This window comes from Somniosus microcephalus, chromosome 10, assembly GCF_052327205.1.
Source record: "Somniosus microcephalus isolate GS21.2 chromosome 10, FLI_Smic_1.0, whole genome shotgun sequence".
Taxonomy (NCBI): domain Eukaryota; kingdom Metazoa; phylum Chordata; class Chondrichthyes; order Squaliformes; family Somniosidae; genus Somniosus; species Somniosus microcephalus.
The window spans coordinates 186653602-186673060 of NC_140996.1; the positions used below are offsets into that span (position 1 = coordinate 186653602).

Consider the following 19459-nt stretch of genomic DNA (forward strand, 5'->3'; position numbering starts at 1 on the left):
TCCCCTTCCACCCCCCTCTCTCTCCCCTTCCACCCCCTCTCTCTCCCCTTCCCCCCTCTCTCCCCTCCCCCCCTCTCCCCTTCCACCCCCCTCTCTCTCCCCTTCCCCCCTCTCTCTCCCCTTCCCCCCCCTCTCTCTCCCCTTCCCCCCTCTCTCCCTTCCCCCCTCTCTCCCTTCCCCCCTCTCTCTCTCCCCTTCCCCCTCTCTCTCCCCTCCCCCCCTCTCTCCCCTTCCCCCCCTCTCTCTCCCTCCCCCCCTCTCTCCTTCCCCCCCTCTCTCTCTCCCCTTCCCCCCCCTCTCTCTCTCTCTCCCCTTCCCCCTCTCTCTCTCTCCCTTCCCCCCCTCTCTCTCTCTCTCTCTCCCTTCCCCCCTCGCTCTCCCCTTCCCCCCTCGCTCTCCCCTTCCCCCCCTCTCTCTCCCCTTCCCCCTCTCTCTCCCCTTCCCCCCCTCTCTCTCTCTCCCCCCCTCTCTCTCCCCCTCTCTCCCTCCCTCTCTCCCCTTCCCCCCTCTCTCTCCCCTTCCCCCCCTTCCCCCCTCTCTCTCTCCCCTTCCCCCCTCTCTCTCTCCCTTCCCCCCTCTCTCTCTCCCTCCCTCTCCCCTTCCCCCTCCCTCTCTCCCCTTCCCCCCCGCTCTCTCTCCCTCCCTCTCTCCCCTTCCCCCCTCTCTCTCCCCTTCCCCCCCTCTCTCTCTCCCCTTCCCCCCGCTTCCCCCCCCTCTCTCTCTCCCCTTCCCCCCCGCTTCCCCCCCTCTCTCTCTCTCCCCTTCCCCCCCGCTTCCCCCCCTCTCTCTCTCTCCCCTTCCCCCCTCTCTCTCTCCCTCCCCCTTCCCCCCCTCTCTCTCCCTCCCCCTTCCCCCCCTCTCTCTCTCCCCTTCCCCCTCTCTCTCTCTCCCTCCCTCTCTCCCCTTCCCCCTCTCTCTCTCCCTCCCTCTCTCCCTCCCTCTCTCCCCTTCCCCCCCTCTCTCCCCTTGCCCCCTCTCTCTCTCCCCCCTCTCTCCCCTTGCCCCCCTCTCTCTCTCCCCTCCCTCTCTCCCCTTCCCCCTCTCCCTCCCCTTCCCCCCTCTCTCCCCTTCCCTCTCTCTCTCTCCCCTTCCCCCCTCTCTCTCCCCTTCCCCCCTCTCTCTCTCTCTCTCCCCTTCCCCCCTCTCTCTCTCTCGCTCCCCCCTCTCTCTCCCCTTCCCCCCTCTCTCTCCCCCCTCTCTCTCCCTCCCCCCTCTCTCCCTCCCTCTCTCTCTCCCCCTCCCCTTCCCCTCCCTCTCTCTCCCTCCCCTTCCCCTCCCTCTCTCTCTCCCCTTCCCCCCCTCTCCCTCCCTCTCTCCCCCCCTCTCTCCCCTTCCCCCCCCCCCTCTCACCCTCTCCCCTCCCCCCCCCTCTCTCCCTCTCTCTCTCCCCCCCTCTCCCCTTCTCCCTCTCCCCCCTCCCTTCCCCCCTCCCTCTCCCCTTCTCTCCTCCCCCCCTCTCCCCTTCTCCCTCTCCCCCCTCCCTTCCCCCCTCCCTCTCCCCTTCTCTCCTCCCCCCCCTCCTCCCCCCCTCCTCCCCTTCCCTCTCTCCCCCCCTCCCCCCCCCTCCCCTCTCCCCCCATCTCCCCTTCCCCCCCTCTCCTCCCCTCTCCCCTTCCCCCCTCCCCTCTCCCCCCTCCCCTTCCCCCCTCCCCTCTCCCCTCCTTCCCCCTCCCCTCTCCCCTCCTTCCCCCCTCCCCTCTCCCCCCACTCCCCTCCCCCCTCTCCCCTTCCCCCCCCTCCCCTTCCCCCCCTCCCTCCTTCCTCCCTCCCTCTCTCCCCTTCCCCCTCTCTCCCCTTCCCCCCCCTCCCCCTTCCCCCCATCTCTCCCCTTCTCCTTCTCTCCCCTTCCCCCCTCTCTCTCCCCCTTCCCCCACTCTCCCCTTCCCCCCTCTCCCCTTCCCCCCCTCTCTCCCACCCTCCCTCTCTCTCCCCCCCTCTCCCTCTCCCCCCTCCCTTCCCCCCCTCCTCCCCCCCTCTCTCTCCCCCTCTCCCCCCTCCCTCCCTCTCCCCTTCTCTCCTCCCCCCTCCTCCCCTTCTCTCTCTCCCCCTCCCCTCTCCCCCACATCTCCCCTTCCCCCCTCTCCCTCCCCTCTCCCCTCTCCCCCCATCTCCCCTCCCCCCATCTCCCCTTCCCCCCCCTTCCTCCCTCCCCTCTCCTCCCTCCCCCCTCCCCCTTTCCCCTCTCCCCTTCCCCCTCTCCCCTCCCTCCTTCCCCCTCTCCCCTTCCCCTTCCCCCTCTCTCCCCTTCCCCCCTCTCTCCCCTCCCCCCTTCCCCCCATCTCTCCCCTTCTCTCTCTCCCCCCCCTCTCCCCTTCTCTCCTCTCCCCCTCCTCCCCCCTTCTCTCCTCTCCCCCTCCTCCCCCCTCCTCCCCTTCTCTCTCCCCCTCCTCCCCTTCTCTCTCTCCCCCTCCCCTCCCATCTCCCCTTCCCCCCTCTCCCTCCCTCATTTCCCCCTCTCCCTCCCCCCATCTCCCCTTCCCTCCCCCCCTCTCTCCCCTTCCCCCGCTCTCCCCTTCCCCCCCTCTCCCCTTCCCCCCTTCTCCCCTTCCCCCCCTCTCCTTCCCCCCTCTCTCCCCCTCCCTTCTCTCCCCCTCCCCTTCCCTCTCCCTCCCCCCCTCCCTCTCTCCCCCCCCTCCTCCCCCCTCCTCCCCTTCCCTCTCTCTCCCCCCCTCTCCCCTTCCCTCTCTCTCCCCCCATCTCTCCCCCCTTCCCCCCATCTCCCCCCCATCCCCCATCTCTCCCCCTTCCCCCATCTCTCCCTTTCTCCTTCTCCCCCCTCTCTCTCCCTTCCCCCACTCTCTCTCTCCCCTTCCCCCCCCCCTCTCTCCCCCCCCCTCCTTCCCTCTTTCTCTTCCCCCCAGTCGCTCCCTCTCTTTCTTCCAACAACATGCCCTCAAAAAAGCCTCAGCACCGCCGGGCACCCCCAGCTAGTTATTAATAAAAGGGATCCTGCATGGACATTTTTAATTAAAAAGGGTACCCAAGATGGTGTCTAGGCCTCGTGGCAGAAAGCCTGTGGGGTTCCCAAATGGATTCTGCAGTGCAGGCAGCTTGGGAGAAATTGAAACTAAGGCTGCAGGCTTTCATTGAAGAGAGACTTTGTATTTGGGAATGAGACAGGACCTTGATGTATTAGACCGAATTGGAGACAGATCTAAATTCTGTGAGGCCTATAGTTAAAGCCATCAAACAGTCTGCATACATTATCAAAAACAGATTAACACAGCCATCGAGGTTGGACAAGCCCATCAAGGAACTCAGGACAATACCAGTCAATTATTGGACTGGTAACTGCGATTACCGGCCATCTAAAAACCGTCAGTATAGATTGCTACCATTGGTTAGCCCGCCAAGTTTAAGACAAAGAACTAACCTGATCTGGCGTGAAGATAAGGGTTTTCGAAAAAGGTATAACTGAATGCCCCGGGTAGTAATCTCTCTTGCTTTTGACCCTGCTCTCGTGGCTCTGGCCTCTTGGGCTGCCGCTCTTACTCGTGCCCTGGCCAGGGTTCTCTCCCTGGAGCAGATTTTCAGTAACCAAGGCCACCATAGCAACTGCTGGGAAGGGGGGGCGAGGCCCACGTCCACAGCCATCTAGGATGCCCAGGCTGCAGAAAAGGGGGCGAGACGAAGTTGAGCAGATAGCCCCGGACTTGTATAGTAGTCAGACGAGACGATGATAATAACTCGATAAGGACAGCGAAAACCGTATCGATAATTTAAACCAAACACCTAGTTATAAACTGACGCTTGGGGAAGAAAGTCCTCAAGGACGGTGAAGGCAAACACCTTGAACACTGCAAATAAACGCAGGTGTCCACGCCATAACGAATATGCTGGTATTTGAAGGATGGGTAGTAAAATCTAAGCAGTAAAAACTGCTAATCGTCTCATCAACGTAACGTTACCCCCAACGACCGCCCGCGGGAGAAGAGGAGAACCCATCGAGACAGGGGCCGGGGGGAGGGGAGGGTGTGTCGCAGCAACCGACCCAACACCACACTCCTGAGGACCATGTGGCGACGAGGTACCTAGAAGGACCAAAAATCCAGACTTCAAAACTTGCATTTGTTAACAGTTGGCTTTTATCTTTGGATTGGTGAGCATGAATTCTGACCCCTCATAGCTTAATCTAGTTAGGTATAGGGGTGGGATAATGGGATTGTCAAGATAGTTGTTTTCCCTCGATGCGACGTGTGTTCCCCATTCCCTGCATAAGTGTAGTTATTGGTGTTTGCCTATAATTCTATAATGATAACTTCCTTTTCCTTTTAAGACTATTAATTTCTCTGTTCAATAAAATCTTGGTTTTGCTTGCATCCAAACCACCCGTCTACTCGAGATTTCTGTATCGCTTCCTGTACCCAAGTCCGGTGTCTAGAACCCAGGGGAGTGGGAGCAATTCGAACCGCTCACAAAAACAGTCAGGGCATAACTGACTGGGCGCACACGCCACCCCACACCACCCCCTACAATCCCCACCCCACACAATGAGAAGCAGAATAGAGAGAGAGTGTCCTGACTAATAGGGGAAATACAAAGCTACACAGCACCAAGAGTAGAGCTGAACCCATTAGATATTGAGCTGCAAAAGTAAGGTTCTGCCCGGACCACTTGGCTCCAGACCTCATTACAGCCTTGGTCCAAACATGGAAAAAGGAGCCGAATTCCAGGAGGAGGAGAGAGTGTGACTACCCTCGATATCAAGGAACCCTAGTAAAATTGAAGTCAATGGGAATCGGGGGTGGGTAGAAACTCTCCAATGGCTGGAGTCATACCTAGCACAAAGGAAGATGGCTGTGGTTGTTGAAGGCCAATCATATTGGTCCCAGGACATCATTGCAAGAGATCCTCAGGCCAATGTCCTAGGATCAACCATCTTCAGCTGCTTCAATGAACTTCACTCCATCATAAGGTCAGAAGTGGGGATGTTCAATTAGGGTTCAGTTCCATTTGCAGTTCATGCCTGCATACAGCAAAACATTCAGGTGTGGGCTGATTAAATGGAAAGTAACATTCACACCACACAAGTGCCAGGCAATTACCAAGAGTTTAACCACAACCCCTTGACATTCAATGGCATTTTCATAGCCAAATCCCCCCACCAACATCCTGGAGGGTCACCATTGACCAGAAACTTATCAGCCACATACTGTGGCTACAGGAGCAAGTCAGAGGCTGGTGTGGGGAGTGACTCACTTGACTCCCCAAAGCCTTTGCACCACCTACAAAAGCACAAGTCAAGAGTGTGATGAATACTCTCCACTTGCTTGGATGAGTGCAGCACAAACACTCAAGAAGCTTGACACCATTTAGGACAAAGCAGCTGGTGTGATTGGCGCCCCATCCACCACCTTAAAACATTCATTCCCACCACCAGCGCAGTGTGTACCATCCACAGGATGCACTGCAGCACCTCTACCACCTAGAAGGACAAGGGCAGCAGGCGCATGGGAACACCATCACCTCCAAGTCATACACTATCTTGACTTGGAAATAGATCACTGTTCCTTCATAGTCACTGGGTCAAAATTCTAGAACTCCATCCCCAACAGCACTGTGGGAGTACCTTCACCACATGGACTGCAGCAGTTCATGGCAGCAGCTCACCACCTTCAAGGGCAATAAATGCTGGCCTTACAAGGGATGCCCACATCATGAACAAAAAAAAGCTTAACCAAATCAAAAAACATCTAGGTGACCTGTAACTACTTATGTCTGGCTAGCACCAACTAGTTTAAAAAATAGCTTTCTTTGCTTCACAAATACTACCCAGAGGACCCATTTTCTTCAGTGGGTTAAATTCTGTAGAGTGCATGGACATTTGATCTTGCCTATATCCAGACAGTACATTAGATGTATTCTTATTGGTCTAGAGAGATTTTGGAAATACAAGTGCAACATATCTGAAATTGACAGATGGGACACTGCCTATCCATTGAATGCAGTAACCTGGAAGGAAGGGAGGCCTATCTGCCCCTTCTCGCAAGTGTTCTCCAAAACCAAAGAATCTTAATCTAACAGAAGGGCATAGTTTAGCTATTACAGCAAATATTAGCTAAGCAGTAACCAATGACTGTTGAACAGAAAGATAACATTCCAATTTGTGTTGGAAAATCGTGTAGACCAACACTACATGGGCTTTGTCCCTCCAATCCTCATTTTACATTCATCAGATGAAACTATTCCTTTTCAGCAAGAGTAAACAAGCAGAAGAGCACAGCATGACCCAATTTTGGATCTGCTCCTACCTACTTCAAATACTAAAATGGTCAAATCAAAATATATGGAGGACCAAGTCATAGAACCCACTATGTAAAAAGGAAACACTTGATTGGACCAGGGCTAAGAAACTTGATTATGAGTCACCACTTTCAAAAGCAGCAGTTTCTCCTTAACCCCATTCAATGCTCAGATACTACACAGTTTGAATAAGTGCTTTAATAATTTAATTCATATTGCACATTTAGACTGTATACAATTGCTACATAGGAATACAAAAAATCCATTATCCATGCCATGTCAGTAGCCTTAGTACCATACAAGATCAATATTTTGGATGAAATTGCACAAACTAGGAGAAAGCTAAATATTTCAGACAATATACTTGAAGCTATATGTATTGTCACAGGATAACCTCTTTCCCCGGCAACGGCCACATAATTCCTGGCGGTGTGGTCTCTTTGGGTCAATGTGTCGCTTCTTCTGAGTACAAGTGCAGCGGGGTTTGAAGCAAGTCTGAAAATAGAAACAAGATGCACTATTAAAAACATCTTCATAAGAACACTCCATGTCTCATCTGGTCCAAGATTAAATGTATTGCCTACTGCTTCTAAACAATTGAGATTTCAATTTGGACCCTGGAGTGTAGCAGTTTTAAATAGATTTTCTCTTTCCCACCATCCCCCCCCCCCCAAATTCAGGAAGCTTTAAACAGTAGTTAGATGTTTTGATACTTATTCATGTGATCCCACAGATTCAGGACCCCCACACAAATCCACTGGCCCTTCACATAGTGTACACAAGTACTCTTCCTCAGGTGTAGCTGGGCTCAAAAGGATGGCAACCATTCCATCAAAAGCAATATAGATGGTTTCAGGCAGTCTATGCAAACTGCATGCATTATACTTAGATCAACCATTGTTCCTGAACAATTTAGTAAATAACCGAACCACTGAATTAGTGATTATTAGCACAATAATGCATTAAAACATGACTGCTTGTTCTCAGTTATGCTATTTCAATCATAATCAATACAATTCCAAGTTTCAAGTAATGGAAGGGTACATGACATCACTTTGCTTAGTGCCTTTGTTGATGTATGCCAGTGGCATTGAGGGAAGACGACAATTTACAGAACCCTTGTCCTTAGCTTAGTTTTACCAGTTTGAAAGTCTGTAACATATGCAGTTATATAGTTAGCTTACCTGGCACAGAATAGCTTCCACCCTGTAAGGATTATACCCCTTATCACACTTGCGACAAAATTGCTTGAAGTAAACCTGAAAAATTAGAACGTGCTTTATCAGCTAAGCTAGCTTCTTTTCCCTGCCCCCTACTGAATGCCAGGATTAGGTCAAAGCCATTTTATAGCAGTTGCTGATCAGTCAAAAAAGTGATTACTTACCACAATCACAAAATGGACCATGTTCAAGTTTCCACATCTGCCACCAAGTCATAACTTTACTAATGGTTAGGCAATATTTTGTATTAGAAGCATGTCTAGTTTCTATTCTTTCCCATTTTAATGATTCACATTCCTTTTATGCAGTGACTGCAGTATCAAATTAAGCCCAAAGACTTGTACTATAACAGTGTCCAGTAGCTCCTTGCCAATCAGATCCATTTTGGGCAAAACAAAACAAAAAAAAAAAGACCTACTCAAGAGCCCATTATTGTGAAAAACTTGCAAGCCAGATCAATCATAAAAGCTTTCCATGATTACAGATCAGCCACAATATACTATCTAGGATACCAGCCATGAAGTGCTACAGATAAATGTAATGTGCATTAAAGTTTATCTGCATATGTCCAGCAGTTGTGATGGCATTATCCTGCCAGAACTCGACAAGGTCAGCTATACAAAGAGCAGTCTACTCCAATAAGTCACTGTATATTTAAATTGCCACCAATTTTAATTGCAAAAACAACCATTTTAAATGCAATTAATTACTGGATCAACTTTTTTGGACAAAAACAAATTGATCAGAAGTATTTAATCAGCATCTTAATTGCAGGAACTATTTTAAGTTATGGTCGGTCTTTTCAAATGTAATGTAGATAATAAACCAGCCACCTCACCACCCAAGTTAGGAGGTACAGTAAACTGTGAATGGGTGCAGGAAGTTACAAAGGGACAGAGACTAAAATGAGTGGGTAGAATTATAGCAGATAGCATTCAATGTGGGAAAGTGTAATGTCAGCCACTTTAGATCAGAGAAAGAAACAGAATATTTTAATAGCGAGATAGTAGGAGCTGTGGAGGAGCAAAGTGATTTAGTGTCCATATACACAAATCACTAAGTCAGTACACCGATACAAAAAGTAATCAAAAAGGCTAATGAAATTTTGACCTCTCTCAAAAAGAGGGGTTAGAATTCAAGTGAGGAAGTGATGCTTCAGTTGTACAGAACCTTGGTCAGACCCCATCTGGAGTACAGCATTCAGTGTTGGGCACTGAACCCCTAGGAAGATACTGGCATTGGAAGGGGTACAGCACACATTTACCAGATTGATACCAAGATTTAGAGAGTTAAATTATATATGAGGACAAGTTACATAAACTCAGCTTGTATTCCCTTGAATTTAGCAAGTGGAGGAGTGGTCTAATTGAGGTCTTTAAAATGATTAAAAGGATTCAGTAGGGTAGATACACAGTATTTATTTTAGTAAAAGAATCCCAAACAAGAGGCCATAATTTTAATTTGCATTAAGCCAAAGTCAGAAAGCACACCACCCCCTCACACAAAAGGATAGTGGAAATCTGGAATTTGCTCCCCCAAAAGGCTGTTGATGCCAAGTCAATTGAAATATTCAAGATTTTTGGTAGGTATTATTTTTGTTTTGGTAGACATTAAGGGATCCTGGAGCAAAGGCAGGTAAGTAGTATTGAAGTACAGATCAGCCATGATCTAACTGAATGGCAGTACAGAGTCAAGGGGCTGAATGGCCTACCTTGTTAGCTTAGTAAATTTGTAGCTCCCAAGACAATTTTACTTAGATCTACTAATTTAGTAGAGAAATGGAGCCATCGAAGTTGACAATGCCAAAGAAGCCATGTTGCTCATCATCTGTGCTGCTTTCTGCTAGAGCAATTCAAAACAAATCCCAGCACCATGAATCTTCCATTTCAAATATTTATCCACCTGCTTTCATTTCCCCCACCCCTTTGAGCTGTAAGTGTACAAAAAAAATTCAATGCTCCAACCACACTCCATGAAGAATTACTATCAGTGGAAGCTTACCTTGTTTGTTCCAGAAATACACCAGACATAAGCACTTTCCCATCTGATATTGCAGTCTTTGCAGTGATAATATCCATATTTCTGTTCCAGAAACTGAAAGATGGATTAGTTAGTCTTCAATAGATTAGTTGACCTATGCAGACCAAGGGCACAAATTCAATCATTTGCCCAGAGGTTGGCATTAATTTGGCAACGCAAGGGCACAATTGGCTTTAGCAGTTCTGGATAGAACAGACAAGAATGCCAGCATTATCAATTCAACGCTTGAAATCAGGCAAGTGCAGAACCTTATCCTGCACCCTTAAATAAGTGTGTAGGGGCTAAACGAGGGGCAAAAAAGTGCGTAAAGTAAAAAAGTGTTGAGGCAAAACCGTATTTTCAGCTTAGTACATTACTCAATTGTTCATTCACGTGGATTAAGGAAGTTTTAGCAACCCGGTCAAGTTTATGTTGGTTTAAATAACATTTTTATGCACCTCACTAAAAAATAACTTCTACCTAGGTTTGAGTAGGTTTACACGTTTCACTGCTGGTGTGGACAGCGCCTGTCCAAATCCCTCCCACATATATCCGTTTGCGTCAAGATCCCCATTAGTTGTATTCCATTATTTACCCTTACTTTTGTAATTTGCATTCGCATGGTTGGGTAAAGAGTTTATTTTTACCTGAAAGCGGAACTTCTGGTTGCCTTCGCCCGTCTTAGCTTCTGGATTATCCTTCTGCTCAGTCTTTCCTTGGTCTTCTTCCTTCACTTCTGCTGTGTCCAGATTCTCTTTCTCAGGAGGAGGAGCTTCCACTTTCTGTTCCTGTGGTGGAGCGGAATCTTCCTCCCAGTCGTCTGAGGGAATCTTCTCCTCGGGCTTGTCTGGTTCTTGGCTCTTCACCAGGCGCCGGTCAAATGCAGACGAGTAGATGGAGATAGCGACGGGGCGAGAGAAACGCACGACGGTTGGCGAACGCGATGTCGCTCCGACAGCCTCGGGGTCACTGCTGGCTTCCACAGCACTGTTGGGCGATGGCGATCGGGATCGGGCTCTCGGGAGCGCTTCTTCGGCTGTAATCCGTCGCCTCTGACGAGGTAGGGTCCGGGGGCCCAGCGAGCATTGTACGGAAGCATCGACCTTCGGGTTAACCTGGATCCCGATCTCTTTAGTATTTGCTTTTCTCAGGCGTGGAGTCAGGTTGGGGTTCACTTGGGAGAGAATAGCTTTCAGCTGCGCCCTCTTGTAGTTGTCCAAGTACTCAACAGTTTCAACATTACCTTGAGGGTAGCTTTTCTGTCTCCAGTTCTGCTGCCTCGGTTTGGGGTTGTTATAAGTATATGTGTTCAGGGGTGAATAAACAAACCCCTCCATCCTGAGAATCAGCATACACAGGTCGGTCAAAAGAGGCCAAGATATCCTTTTATATAGGAGCCATTTAGTCTTCTGTCAATATGTGTTAATTACTCTAAACAGGTTCAACGTTGATTTTTTAATTGATAAACCAATTATGTAATTGCTTATATTTGATCGACCAAGCAGGATGACGGTGGATAGCCCCATGCCAGAGAGCTGACCTGATTCCATTCAGTGCTGTGCTGAGGGAGTGCTGTTCCGTCTTTTGGTTGAGCGGCTAAACCGATGCCCCATCTCAGGTGGATGTAAAATATCGCCTGCTAATTACATGGAAATCTCCCTGGTGACCCTCAACCAACATCACATACTAGTCATTTATCTCATCGCTGTTTGTGGGATCTTGCTGTGTGCAAATTGACTGCCACATTTCCTATATTACAACAGTGACTACATTTTTAAAAAGTACTTCATTGGCTGTAAAGAGCTTTTGGATATCCTTCAGTTCATTTTTTCTCTGAGGTTATGGTAAATTTATGTGGCAAAGTAGAGAGCTTGGATCTGCTGTGCACCTCAATTGAGAATGCTTGATAGTGACATTTTGGTGTAAAAATGAAAAAGTTTCACTCCCCACCACTGACAGCTGTCATCTGAATAAGCACATTTTTTGAATGGAAACAACGGTTGTAAACATGAAACCATTTATTTTTGTTTTTGAGGCGAAGGATAAATTACTGCATATAAGGATGTGTGCCGCATAGAGATCAGTGAGTTATGCAAAGATGCTGGGTGGACTGTTTCCTCTTTAAAATTATTATATATGTAACATTGAAGAAGTCCAAAAAAGGTGAAGCTAGGGAAAGAACTATTTGCAACTAATGTTGCTTTATTAGATGATATTGCTTCTCATGTGAATGAACTGAATTTGAAGCTCCAAGATAAATCAAAATTGTATGTGTCGTGTATGACTACTTAACTGAGACCAATCTGAGCCTGTTTGAGAGAAATGTTGGTGACAAACATTTTAGCCACTTTGCTGGGATACAAGAAACCAGCAGAGATGCTCCTACCAACTCAGTTTCATATCAAAAGAATCACAGACTTAAATGTATGACCTTGAGAAATAAGAAATGCTTTGAGAAACACCAGGCATCACATCATAAATCTTCCATGGTCTGGAAGAGTCAAAAGAAATCTGTATCAACATCAATTTTTTTCTTTTTAATACAAGGAAAATTAATCATCTAATAAAAAGACAGGCTAACTCCCCAAATGGCGACTAAATCCAGATCACAGAGCACACAACAATAAAATAGATACCGTTAACTTTGTCAGTAAGCCAAAAACCTTGCAGAAAATTTGGACCCGTGTTTTTTTTAAACATATATAAACTCATTTATTTTGTTTTAATTATTCTATATTTTAACTCATTTTAAATGATATTAAATATCATCGTCACTTTAAAATGTCAGTTTTCTAGAATTAATTAACCTGAACTCTCCGTTGGTGTGCCACCCTCCCCCCACAAAAAACACTGTAAAGGATGTCCTGCTGACATCAAACACATCCATCCCAAATTAGACGGAGTTAGCTGATGTCAGCCAGAGTGACAGTGAGGAGTTACAATTTGTATCAGTATCCTTGGGGCAAGGAAAGGGAAAAAATCAACTAGAGTTCCTACTTGTTGTTGATCATTATCTAGTTTCAAGGTACCAAAGAATTTTCAGAAGATGAAAAATTGTGGCAGATGAGACAAGAAATTTAACATGATCTCATGGTCCAAATTCTTCTAACTGGGAAAGAGGATTACATAGGATATATGGCACAGAAACAGGCCATTCGGCCCGACCAGTCCATGCCGCCGTTTATGCTCCACTCGAGTCTCCTCCTGTCTTTTCTCATCTAAATCTATCAGCATAACCCTCTATTCCCTTCTCCCTCATATGCTTGCCTAGCCTCCCCTTAAATGCATCTATACTATTTGCTTCAACCACTCCCTGTGGTAGCGAGTTCCACATTCTCAACACTCTTTGGGTAAAGAAGATTCTTCTAAATTCCCTATTGGATTTCTTGGTGATTATCTTATATTCGTGGCCTCTAGTTATGCTCTTCCCCACAAGTGGAAACATTCTCTCTCTATCCACTCTATCAAAACCTTTCATAATTTTAAAGACCTCTATTAGGTCACAGCCTTCTTTTTTCAAGAGAAAAGAGACCCAGCCTGTTCATCCTTTCCTGATATGTATACCCTTGCATTTCTGGTATCATCCTTGCAAATCTTCTCTGCACCTTCTCCAGTGCCCCTATATCCTTTTTATAATATGGTGACCAGAACTATACGCAGTACCATGACAAGTATGGTCTAACCAAGGTTCGATACAGGTTTAGGATAACTTCCCTACTTTTCAATTCTATACCTCTAGAAATAAACCCCAGTGCTTGGTTTGCATTTTTATGGCCTTGCTAACCTGCGTCGCAACTTTTAGTGATTTGTGTATTTATACTCCCTTTGTTCCTCTACCCCACCTAGACTCGCACCCTCCAAGTGATAAGTGACCTCCCTATTCTTCCTACCAAAATGTAATACCTCACATTTATCTGTGTTGAACTTCATTTGCCAATGATATGCCCATTCTGCTTGTTTATTAATGTCCTCCTGTAATTTGCTGCAGTCCTCCTCAGTATTGACTATCCCCCCCAATTTGGTGTCATCCGCAAATTTAGAAATTGTGTTTTTGATTCCAAAGTCTAAATCGTTAATGTAAATCGTGAACAGCAGTGGTCCCAGCACTGATCCTTGTGGAACACCACTACCCACCTTCTGTCACTGTGAATAACTACACTTTACTCCTACTCTCTGCTTTCTGTCCTGAAGCCAGCCAGCAATCCATTCTGCTACTTGTCCCCTGACTCTGCATTCTCTGACCTTGTTCATCAGTCTATTATGGGGTACCTTATTGAAGACCTTTTGAAAATCCAGATAAATTACATTTACTGCATTGCCATTGTCCGCACTCTGTTGCCTCTTCAAAAAATCCAATAAGGTTGGTCAAGCAAGACTTCCCCTTTGGAAATCCATGCTGACTATTCATTATTATATTTTTGGTTTCTAGATGTTCTTCTATTTTCTCCTTTAGTAGGGATTCCATTATTTTTCCTACCACCGATGTTAAGCTGACTGGTCTATAATTCCCTGGGCATGTTCTATCCCCCTTCTTAAATATCGGTATTACATTAGCTAGCCGCCAATCCTCTGGCACTACACCTTTTTCTAACAAATTATTAAATATGTGTAGTAATTCCTCTGCTATCTCTTCCCTAGATTCTTTTAAAATGCGTGGATGCAATCCATCCGGACCAGGGGTTTTATCCTCTTTGAGTTTGATTAGTTTATTTAATATATCCCCTTTTTTTTAAATGCACTTATCTTATTACTAATCTCATCATCCAATGTCATGTCCGTCTGTTCTTTCTCCCTGGTAAATACTGAAGCAAAATAATTATTTAATATTTCTGCCATCTCTCTATCATTACCTGTGGTATTATCTTGTCTATCCCTTAATGGCCCAATTCCCACCCCAACCTTCCTTTTTTTATTGATGTGGCCATAAAATATTTCACTATTTTGTTTTATGTTCCTTGATAATTTAATTTCATAGTTCCTCTTTGCCTTCCTAATTGTTTTTTTGACTTCTCTCCTAATCTCTTCATATTCTCCCTTATCATGCACTCCCCTGCTGTTCATGTATTTAATGTATGCCTCTTTCCTTACCCTCAATTGTTCCCTTATGGCTTTATTCATCCATGGAGTCTCATTATTGTTTAGTTTGTTCTTTCCTTTTAGCGGAATTTATTTTTCCTGTTCTTCTTCTCTTCTTAGGCAGTCCCTTGAAACTGAGGGTGACTTGCTTCCACATTAAAAATGAGCTCGCAGGTGGCTGATTAGTCCAATGCAGGACCTACAGTCTCTGTCACAGGTGGGGCAGACGGTGGTTGAAGGGGCAGGTGGGTGGGGTGCTTGGGTTGACGTGCGCTCCTTGCGCTGCTTGCGCTTGGCTTCCGCTTGCTCCCGGCGAAGAGACTCGAGGTGTTCGGCGCCTTCCTGGATGCTTCTCCTCCACTTTGTGCAGTCTTGGGCCAGGGATTCCCAGGTGTCGGTGGGGATGTTGCACTTTTTCAAGGAGGCTTTGAGGGTGTCCTTGAAGCGTTTCCTCTGCCCACCTGGGGCTCTCTTGCCATGCCGGAGCTCCGAATAGAGCGCTTGTTTTGGGAGTCTCGTATCGGGCATGCGGACAGTGTGACCCATCCATCAGAGCTGATTGAGCGTGGTCAGAGCTTCAATGCTGGGGATGTTGGCCTGAGCAAGAACACTGACGTTGGTGTGCCTATCCTGCCAATGGATTTGCAGGATCTTGCGGAGACAGCGTTGGTGGTACCTCTCCAGTGCTTTGAGGTGCCTGCTGTACATGGTCCATGTCTCTGAGGCATACAGCAGGGCAGGTATCACTGCTGCCCTGTAGACCATGAGCTTAGTGCCGGGTTTGAGGTCCTGGTCTTCAAACACTCTCTTCCTCAGGTGACCGAAGGCTGCACTGGCACACTGAAGGCGGTATTGGACTTCGTCATCGACGTCTGCCCTTGTTGACAGTAGGCTCCCGAGGTATGGAAAGTGGTCCACGTTGTCCAAGGCCTTGTCGTGGATTTTGATAATTGGGGGGCAGCACTGTGTGGCAGGGGCAGGTTGGTAGAGGACCTTTGTCTTATGGATGTTTAGTGTAAGGCCCATGCTCTCGTATGCTTCAGTGAAGGTGTTTACGATGGTTTGGAGTTTGACCTCCGAGTGAGCGCAGACGCAAGCATCGTCTGCATACTGTAATTCGACGACAGAGGATGGGACGACCTTGGATCGGGACTGGAGGCGACGGAGGTTGAACAGTTTCCCGTTTGTTCTGTAAATTAGCTCCACTCCAGTGGGGAGCTTACTGAGGGTGAGATGGAGCATTGCAGCAAGGAAGATTGAGAAGAGCGTTGGTGCGATGACACAGCCTTGCTTGACCCCGGTTCGTACGTGAATTGGGTCTGTGGTGGAACCGTTAGTCAGGATCACGGCTTGCATGTCGTCGTGAAGCAGGCGGAGGATAGTGACAAACTTTTGAGGGCAGCCGAATTTGAGGAGGACACTCCATAATCCCTCACAGTTGACAGTGTTGAAGGCCTTTGTGAGATCAAAGAAGGCCATGTACAGTGGTTGGTGCTGTTCCCTGCATTTCTCTTGTAATTGACGTGCGGTGAAGATCATGTCCATTGTGCCCCTTAGTGGGCGGAATCCGCATTGCGACTCTGGGAGGAGCTCTTCGGCTACTGGGAGAAGGCGATTGAGGAGGATTCTTGTGATGACTTTCCCTGTGGCAGATAGCAGGGAAACTCCTCTGTAATTACCGCAATCGGACGTGTCACCTTTCTTGAAGATGGTCACAATTACAGCGTCTCTGAGGTCCCCTGGCATGCTCTCCTCCTTCCAGATAAGAGAAATGAGTTCATGAATTCGCGCCAGTAATGCTTCTCCGCCATGCTTTAGTGCCTCGGCGGGGATTCCATCTGCTCCTGGGGCCTTGTTGTTCTTCAGTTGTCGGATGGCCTTTTCAACCTCATGCCGGGCTGGGGTTGTGCTGAGATGGTGGCGGGTAGCATGCTGTGGGATGGAGTTGAGGACACTCGTGTCGAAGACAGAGTCGTGGTTAAGGAGATCTTCAAAGTGCTCCTTCCAGCGGGCACTGACTGCGTCCCTGTCCCTGTACCTCTCCGTTCTTGGCTCGCAGTGGGGAAGGGTCTTGGGTGCTTGGGCCGTAGATGGTCTTGACTGCGCTAAAGAATCCACGCACGTCGTGGTTGTCAGCTAGCTGCTGGATCTCCTGCGCTTTCTCCATCCACCATCTGTTCTTTCGGTCGCGAGTTTTTTGTTGGATCTCGGCCTTCAGGCTTCTGTAGAGCTGCTTTCTTGCTCTCGAGTTCTGTTGCTGTTTCCAGATCAGAAATGCCTTGCGCTTGCGGCTTATTAGCTCCTGGATCTCCTGGTCATTCTCGTCGAACCAGTCTTGTTGTTTCCTGGTTGAGTGACCGAGCATCTCTTCACAGGTGCTGATTATGGAGGCCTTGAGTGCAGACCAGGTGCTGTGGGCACTCTGTGTCTCTGCATCACTGGGAGTCGTCAGGTTGTTTGTGAGGCACAGGCTGAATAGGGCTTTCTTAGCGGGGTCTTTGAGTGCTCCAGCGTTAATTTTCCTGCGGCATTGTTTCTGTTGCCACCGCTGTTTTGGGGCTACATTGATGGAGATGACAGAGCGGATTAGGCGGTGGTCTGTCCAGCAGTCATCAGCTCCTGTCATGGCGCGGGTGATGCGGACGTCCTTGCGGTCCCTCGCTCGGACGATGACATAGTCCAGCAGATGCCAGTGCTTGGAACGAGGGTGCTGCCATGAAGTCTTGTACTTGTCTCTCTGATGGAACAAGGTGTTGGTTATGACGAGGCCATGTTCTATGCATTTCGACAGGAGGAGGGTACCGTTGGAGTTGGCTTTCCCTACCCCCTCTCTGCCGATCACACCTCTCCAGAGGTCTGTGTCCTTTCCAACTCTGGCGTTGAAGTCGCCAAGGAGGATCAGCTTGTCGCCCGTTGGGACTCGGGACAGGGATTGTTCGAGGCTGGAGTAGAATTCCTCTTTAGTCTCGTCTGTGGCTTCCAGTGTTGGGGCGTACGCACTCATGACCGTAGCGCACTGGTTTCGGGCTAGGGTGAGTCGAAGAGTCATGAGGCGCTCGTTTATACCACTAGGGGGGTCTCTGAGATGCCCGACCAGTTCATTTTTTGTGGCGAAGCCTACCCCATGGAGGCGGCATTCTTCTTCGGGTTTGCCTTTCCAGAAGAAGGTGTAACCACCGCCTTGCTCCTTGAGCTGGCCTTCCCCTGCCCGCCGGGTCTCACTTAGGGCGGCGATGTCAATGTCGAAGCGTCTGAGCTCCCGGGCAATGATAGCAGTACGGCGTTCCGGTCTGTCACTGTTGGGGTTGTCCATGAGGGTCCTGACATTCCAGGTCCCGAACTTCATTTTAAAGGGTGGAAGATGCCTGTGTGTGAATTCTTTTAATGTGGGGTGGCCGTTGCACACCAGCTACCACACGGGCTTGACAGAGCAAGGTCTTGGTCCAATGGCAAGGGGATCCAAGACGATTGGAGACCAGGCTCTGCTACAACGGCCTAACACACACACACAAACATACTCCTACTGTCCTCCTCCCTCCTTCCCGCAGGTCCTCTCTGCTTGGGTTTCGTAGGATTCATTGTGGTCCTCCTGACCTCGCTGTTAGCCCGTGCCGCACCTTCCCTGGGCCCCGACCCCGCTGTTGATCCACGCTGCGCCACTCCTGGGCCTTGACCTTGCTGCTGGGCTCGTCCTCGCTCCTGGGTCCCGGCCTCGGACATGAATGATGTTGTCTCTCACAGGATCAAATTAGCATTGATATTCTCGCTTTGGGAGCTAAGTTTAAGTGAAGAGCCAGTGCTCTCTGAGATTGAACACTATTTTAAATGTTCCCATTGCTGTTCTAAATTGTTGTTTGACAATATTGTTGCCTTTTTTTCCCCCAAGTTCTATTCTCAGCCCCTCAAAATCAGCTTTTCTCCAATCTATTAACCTGGTTTTTGTCATACTTTTGTCCTTCTCAATTATCACCTCAAAGCGTATTATACTATGGTCACTATTGCCTATATGTTTCCCTACCTTTACTTTACTCTCTTATCTGCTCTGGTTCATTCCCCATTACTAGATCCAATAGCGAATCCTCCCTTGTTGGGCTTTTTTTGTCGGAACTCCATTCACTTATCCCCTTTACCTACCTCTTCTGTCCAATTAATATTGGGGTAGTGGAATTCCCCCATTATTATTCTATGTTTTTTACTCATTTCCCTAATTTGTCTGCATATTTCTTCCTCCACCTCCCTTCCACTATTAGGTGGTCTGTAGACTATGTCCATTAGTGTGATTGATCCTTTATCTTTTCTCTCTATCCATATGGATTCTATTTTTGTGTTGCTGGTATCTGCGTCACTTTTTTCTACTGCCATTATGTAATCCCAAATAAGTACACGCCACCTCTCCTTTTTCCCTCCCTATCTTTTCTAAATGTGTTATACCCTGCAATGTTTAATTCCCAGTCCTGATTTTTCTGTAGCCATGTCTGAGTAATCCCTACTATGTCTGGTTCCTCGCAACGCATGATTGCCTCCAGCTCCCCTGTTTTATTAGATACAGTGTGCATTGCTGTACAGACCGTTTAACTCATTTTAATAGGATTTCCTCTCACTTTATGTTTAACCATCTTTTTAGACTCCTGTTCTATAACTGTATTTACTCCATTTCCATCAATGTCCTCCTATACTTTATTCTTTCCTATGCTCTTTTCCTGTTTCGTTTATATTTAGGCTGGTTATTTTTCTTGTAGATCCCTCCCAGCATCTTACTAGTTTAAAGCCTTTGCCACCTCCCTATTTACCCTTTTGCTAGGACACGGGTCCCATCCCAGTTCAGGTGGAGCCTGTCCCATTGGTACAGCTCCTTCCTGTCCCAGAACTGGTCCCAGAAAAGGAACCCCTCTTTCCCACAC

General features: G+C 48.0%; 1 protein-coding gene across 3 annotated transcripts; it reads right to left on the minus strand.

Moving 5' to 3' along the window:
• Window positions 1-6432: 6432 nt before the first annotated feature.
• On the minus strand, window positions 6433-10857 carry LOC147111929 (zygote arrest protein 2.L-like). Of its 3 annotated transcripts, XM_085999327.1 has the most exons (4): window positions 10130-10856; window positions 9465-9557; window positions 7428-7502; window positions 6433-6738 (listed from the first exon to the last, which is right to left on the minus strand). In XM_085999327.1, the coding sequence occupies exons 1-4, from the start codon at window positions 10832-10834 to the stop codon at window positions 6595-6597; spliced, it is 1017 nt and encodes a 338-aa protein (XP_085855453.1). In that variant the 5' UTR covers window positions 10835-10856; the 3' UTR covers window positions 6433-6594. The 3 variants fall into 3 exon arrangements, with proteins under 3 accessions (XP_085855453.1, XP_085855455.1, XP_085855454.1); XM_085999329.1 differs by lacking the exon at window positions 9465-9557 and having other exon boundaries at window positions 10130-10857; XM_085999328.1 differs by lacking the exon at window positions 7428-7502.
• Window positions 10858-19459: the final 8602 nt, after the last annotated feature.

What these genes read in the sequence shown, in the direction of transcription:
- LOC147111929 (XM_085999327.1), bottom strand. Translation starts at nt 10,834, where the DNA reads ATGCTGATTCTCAGGATGGAGGGGTTTGTTTATTCACCCCTGAACACA. An exon ending in ACCAGAAGTTCCGCTTTCAG is followed by an intron (nt 9,558 to 10,129) that starts GTAAAAATAAAC and finishes TCCATCTTTCAG; the next exon opens with TTTCTGGAACAGAAATATGG. An exon ending in GTATTTCTGGAACAAACAAG is followed by an intron (nt 7,503 to 9,464) that starts GTAAGCTTCCAC and finishes CTAATTTTTCAG; the next exon opens with GTTTACTTCAAGCAATTTTG.